Consider the following 5897-nt stretch of genomic DNA (forward strand, 5'->3'; position numbering starts at 1 on the left):
TGTTCCTAGCACATCTTAAATTCAGTGAAACATACTACAAACCAGGATACTTTGACTTTTATTTTTTTTTTTTATTTTGTATATCTTTGCATATTTAGTGCAAAGATTATATTTGTAAAGCGAAATAAAATTGACAATAAAAACCTACAATATGGAACATAAAGACCTAAAATATGGAATCTCCACAAGCCCCCCCCCCCCCCCCCCCCAAAAAAAAAAAAAAAACAATTTTCCCTATCAACCTCGTAGTGACTTTTTTTCTTAAAAATATGGAGAGAAAAAAAATCCGTCATAAAAACAAAACTTTCGCGTTCTAGGACATGACTTCCTTTAGGATTCCCTGTGTGAGAAATTTTGCATTATTTACAGTGACTAATTCCAATCATCATCATCCTCAGAACTATTCTCCTCATCGTCTTCATCACTTGGTTGTATCATTTCACTAATGCTCAGCATCTTTTCCATAAGGGCATGTACATCAATGTTTGCGGCAGGTATGGGCTTTTCTTCTACTTTTTCCTCCCAAGGCCTATCTACCGGACGTAATTTTCCTTTGTCGAAGAATAATGAAATAATTATTCAAGTTAATAGTACTAGCTGATAAGTATTTTAAAGAAGAAATATTAGTGTATACATTTTTGCATATCAAAATTTAATTTAAATATCTCATGATTGCAAAAAGATCAGCTTCTTCTTTGAGGCAACAATTTCATCAGAATATTTGCTGATGCAGGTACTATACAAATAGCACATATACTGTAAAATTCTATCATGAAAAACTTACCACGGCCAAATTCTTTTATCTCTTGTAACAGTTTGCTTCTATTGTCGTCTTTGGGTTGTCGCTTTGGAGTCGGTTTCAGTTTACGAGAAGCAGAAAGAAGACCCTTTAAGGAAGTAACCCAGTTCGATTTTTCATCATCAACCTCATTAGTTTTTCCCATTGTAGGTGGCAAGGGTGGTGGTGGTGGAGGTGGTGCCATCTTTGGTTCCACGTATGGTGGGGGTGGGGGAGGGGGCGCCACCTCTTTGACCATAAACAATGAGGATGGGGGAGGAAGTGCTTCCTCTTGGTCCATATATGGCGGTGGTGGTGAAGGTGGAGGGGGAAAATTTTGTTCAGGATTTAGAAAGGGAAGATGGGTGCAAGGTGATGGATATTGGTTAATTGGAGACGAAGGGTTTACTTCTGTAGTGTCACGAAGAAGCTTATATGTGGGAGGTGGCGGCGGTGGGGGCTCAATAGGCCTTGCTGCCGCTCGGAGTGACACCGTTTTTGAAAGTTGTCTCTGAAGATTGGACATATTACTTTGAATAATAAGTGGATGTTGCGTTTCAGGTATCCCAGCATTATTTTTCTCTTTGTGAATTTTAGATTGTTTAGGTATATCATGAGAAAACTGAGGTTTATTGAGATGAGGTTGTTGGTTCCTTTGTTCACTGCTTTTGTTCACTGGTTTCCTTTCATGCACGTCCAAGGATCTAGCAGACTGATTTTTATATGCATTTGCTTTAATAGATCCAGCATTATTGGATGAAAACTCCACTCCATGTTTCCTATTCTCATATTTCTGTACTATACTTTGAAGAGATCGAGGTGTTCTCTTCCCATAACCGTCTTTCTTTGTTCCCTGCATAGAAATATTTAATGCATTTATACTGCCATTTTAGACTTCTTAAGAGAAGAGGAATCGAAGTGAGTAAATTACAAACAATATTGATGCAAATTGATTTTAGTTACAATTCTTTGGTGAAGAGGGAGTTTTCTTAGAAGTCTTTCTTTATTCCTGATGTCTCTCTGGATCTCTTTAAGCCATAACTCGATGAAGAAATCCGGATTGGTGTAAAACTTCAAACAATCGCGGCCATCAACTCTGTAATAACAGTTCATAAAACTATAATGTACTTTAGGTGATGAAATTTAGGCGCCTATCTCCGGCAACATGACCTTTCTGGGTTATTATACCAAATACATGTACTGCATTTCAAAATCATTCATAACATAGGATTTTGAAAATTTCCATGCAGGTATTTTACTTACCCAAATGTTACATGAAAATATGGTTTGATAGAGCGTATAGTAAAATAAATTTGTTGGAGTCAACAACCGCGTTCTCCTTTAAAAATGATTTACCCTTTGAACAAATTTGATTAAAATATTTTATAGGTAGTCCTTTTCTCTTTGAATGGCAAAATTAGGAATTCATAAAATTAAGACTAGATACTCGTTATCCCTAAAATAATGTTTGTATAGATGTTATAGAGTCATACTGTCCAAACATCAGCAGGATGACCACGATTTATTATTAACTTTCATTATTTGACTGTATATGTTTTGCAAAATACCACAGTTGTTTCTTTTTTGTACTAACCTATATTAGTTAGGTTCTTTTTTGTATTTACCTGTATTGGTTAAGTTTGTCTAATGCTGGTTTAGCATCACATTGACTGTAAGCCTTAAGTACACATCGTGGCGCTGTACATTTAGATACGACTTGTTGGTCAAGGCGGGTTGAACTCTTGTATGGCTTCCTCTTTGTAGCATCGTTGATGGAAACTAAAAAGAATTGATTTCATTTACTACATTCAACGTCAAGATACTGAGGAACAATTTCATAGCACAATTGTTTATAAAAATTAGTTATCATCACAAAATTAGAATAAAGTACTGCTAGTATACTAAAGCAACATATTTCTTTCTTTCGTATACATTTACGAAAAAGGGATAAAAGCCTTAAATCTCAAAGAATAAATCTGTCAAAGTTACTGGCGTAGACCCGGAATAAAAAAAATGTATCGATCATAGAACTTAAGAAATAATGACTTTAAGGTTTCGTCAAAGGCCAACATGTCTAAAATTTTAATTTTACAATAGCCCCAAAACTATGTGAGGTATAAAGTTAAAACTTTTACAGTTTATAAATTTTTCATTGATTAACAGATACAAAGTATCACTTGATAAAAAAAATACTTGGAAAAAATATTAATTAAGAAAAATTCTTCTTAAAATGCATATATTTTCAAAAAAATACACCTAATTAATACATAGATCTTAGTGAAAACCATTATTGCAGAAACAAAATATGTTTATCAATGAAGGGCAAGTTGGACTTGGATAGCCTCTGGAAACTTGTTTTCCCTGTTTATTTTGTCCAAATGTTAAGACTTGAAAGTGAAAGTACAATGCAAATGGCAGATTTTATAGGGGTCTTGTCTTGATACTTGTCGTGCTTTCAATAACAGCCTTTCAGAGACCATTCAAGTCCAACTTGCCCTTCAATGATAAACACATATTATTTTTTCAATGATGGTTTTCACAAAAAAGACAGAATAAAGCAGGTGCATTTTTCTTAAAATATGCACATTTCCTGATACAATTTTTCTCAAAAAATATCATTTTAAGAAAGATTTGTCATCAAGTGATACTTTATATCTATTAATCAATGATATATTTAAAAACTGTAAAGGTTTTAACTTTATACCACACATAGTTTTGGAGCTATTTAGAAATAATTTTTTAGACATGTTGACCTTTGACTAAACCCTAAGCAAGAGAGTTGATATTTTTAATTCATCAACTTGTTGGTCATTTATGTATTCTAATTTAGAAATTGTTCATACTTATAGCATGCTCGAGCATGATCAACTAAGAGATCAACTAACAAGTCAAATCAACTAAGAGATATATGAAGGTATGATACAGGGAAGGGAAATGAAGGTGACGACTGAAAAGTTTAAGTCATCAAGTTGATCAAAGAGCTTGATTGTTAGATTACCATTTGTGTCTTTTTCAAGTAAAATATCCAAATATGAAACAGATGTGTCAGACTCTGTGGTACCTGTTATCTCAAGCTCATTAGAATATATTGTTTCGTCATAAGAATGGAAATAACCATTATCAGTTGACAATACATCGTCGATGTATCTAAATGTCGAGCTGAAGGCCACAGCAAGTGTTTTCTTCTTTCATTTATAAGATTGTGGACAAATTCTACATCATATGAATACAAAAATAGGTCTTCTAATAACAGGGCGCAATTAGCACCCATGGGAATTCCAATGGATTGAATATCAATTCAGAGTATTGCGGAATATATTTGTAAAGCCAGAGTGAATATTATAGCGAATTAATTTTGTTGATGATCAACAAACATTTAAGAATTACATATTTATAAGCCACATCCTTATCTCAATTGGTATATCATATGCCTATGATAGTTTCACCCTACCTTCTTCAGATACATAAAGCGTTGTAACCGTCTCCTTTAGATTCCTGATGCGCCTCTCGAGCTGCCGCGTGCGGTCCGTGAACGTCTGCACTTCCTGTGACAGCTCGGTAAACATGTCCTCCGCATGCTTACTGAGGCTGCTGAGCTGTAGAATGATGTTACTGAGCGTATGATTGGTCACGCATTCCAACTCATCTTTGATGCCCTCATCTACCTCTACCCGACTAACGTTGATGGGTTCCAAACACCGCTGTATAAATGGCATAGTCCTTTATTCGACTTATTACAGAAAAAATAAGAATAAATAAAATAAATTCCCAGAAATAAAATGGAATATTTGATAATTCTTTTTTAGATACGATCATAGTACTTCATAATTACACGTATAAAACAATTTGGAAATAACAAACTATAATTTTGTATGTTTATAATCTACAGAAATGTAAATGTACACGTAGTACATCCAAGATTGTTTACAAACTGTAATTTTCTATCTTTGATAAATTACTTACATTGTTGACATCCAATTGACCAATACAAGGAGTTCCCTTTATTTCCTTCCTTCACGTTATTTATATTTTATAACAACGTTGATAAGACTATGGCTACTTTTCTTTAAGCTTGAGAGATAATATCATGTTTCTTCCTATATATCTACTCCATCAGTTATATATGAAACCTGAGCTTTTAGAAACAATATTTGTGTAAATAGAAAAAATTACCTGTTTATCATCAGTTTCGACGAAAATCACGTAATATGTTTTTTTTCCTTCTATGTTGTAGTTATATATTAAAATGAACAGTTTACTACGCGTTATCGTAATAATTTTATACTCAGAAGGAACAATTTAACTGTTTGTTTACGTTTAAGATTAAGTTTTCCTCAAAGAGAAAATTACAGGATCATAAAAAATGATTAAAAAAAGATAACATTTCGAATCTGAAAAACAAAGGTATGTTAGTTAAACGTGTAAATTGTATATTAAAGCAACAATTAAGAAATTAAAAAGCAATATCTAAAACCATATATCCCTCTGTTTTCACCATATCGGAGGTGACAGGGGAATAAAGAAGGCTACATGAACAATATGTGATGGTTCCAGCAGACAAGGAACTTATAAATGTGGTCTTTCTTGGTAAGACTGTATTTAAGAAGAACAGAGAGTACACATTAAAAACACAATCCAGTCTTTAACACTTAAGACCGCGGAACATTAACTTGCAAAATTGGAAATATACAGCTTACGTCATTTCTATCTGTTACAATCAAAACATTCAGTGATAGACAACGAAATGGGTGGGTATACAGTTCGACGCGGACGTTTGGAAAACATCGGATTGAAATAGCAGATCGAAATTCATTTTCAATCCACACTTTTAATATTCAAAGCAGAGAGAAATGTGTGTCCAAAAATACTATATTTCAACTCCCAAAAACATTTTGTTTGACTATAATATGAGTTTTAGCTTATAATAATGGAAATATTACAGGACAAAGATTATTTTTTAGGAGATATTTGATTCTAGAAGGGGGGGGGGGTAAAAAATTGTAGAGTCATGTCATGGCTTAACATAACAATATATTTTATTTCTAGGATTATAAGAGTGCATGAGTTTTATACTTATTCTCACTGAAAACTGTTGGACAACTTTATTTAAAAATCGTTC

The 5897-nt window shown here is 33.3% G+C and overlaps 1 protein-coding gene across 3 annotated transcripts; it reads right to left on the reverse strand.

The window, feature by feature from the left end:
- Positions 1–225: 225 nt before the first annotated feature.
- LOC134232804 (actin-binding protein WASF2-like) lies at positions 226–5057 on the reverse strand. 3 transcript variants are annotated; one of them, XM_062714780.1, is made up of 6 exons: positions 4952–5057; positions 4230–4508; positions 2404–2557; positions 1742–1874; positions 785–1631; positions 226–551 (listed from the first exon to the last, which is right to left on the reverse strand). In XM_062714780.1, the coding sequence occupies exons 2-6, from the start codon at positions 4492–4494 to the stop codon at positions 373–375; spliced, it is 1578 nt and encodes a 525-aa protein (XP_062570764.1). In that variant the 5' UTR covers positions 4495–4508; positions 4952–5057; the 3' UTR covers positions 226–372. The 3 variants fall into 3 exon arrangements, with proteins under 3 accessions (XP_062570764.1, XP_062570762.1, XP_062570761.1); XM_062714778.1 differs by lacking the exon at positions 4952–5057 and adding an exon at positions 4742–4880; XM_062714777.1 differs by lacking the exon at positions 4952–5057 and having other exon boundaries at positions 4230–4698.
- Positions 5058–5897: the final 840 nt, after the last annotated feature.

Source organism: Saccostrea cucullata, unplaced genomic scaffold (assembly GCF_032062105.1).
Source record: "Saccostrea cucullata isolate Sc308-1 unplaced genomic scaffold, CSIRO_AGI_Scuc_v1 ctg190, whole genome shotgun sequence".
Taxonomy (NCBI): Eukaryota; Metazoa; Mollusca; class Bivalvia; order Ostreida; family Ostreidae; genus Saccostrea; species Saccostrea cuccullata.

Coding starts and splice junctions, on each gene's coding strand:
- LOC134232804 (XM_062714780.1), bottom strand. CDS start 4,494: ATGCCATTTATACAGCGGTGTTTGGAACCCATCAACGTTAGTCGGGTA. Junction 2,558..4,229: donor GCTTTATGTATCTGAAGAAG/GTAGGGTGAAAC, acceptor AATTCTTTTTAG/TTTCCATCAACGATGCTACA. Junction 552..784: donor GATAAAAGAATTTGGCCGTG/GTAAGTTTTTCA, acceptor TCTTCGACAAAG/GAAAATTACGTCCGGTAGAT.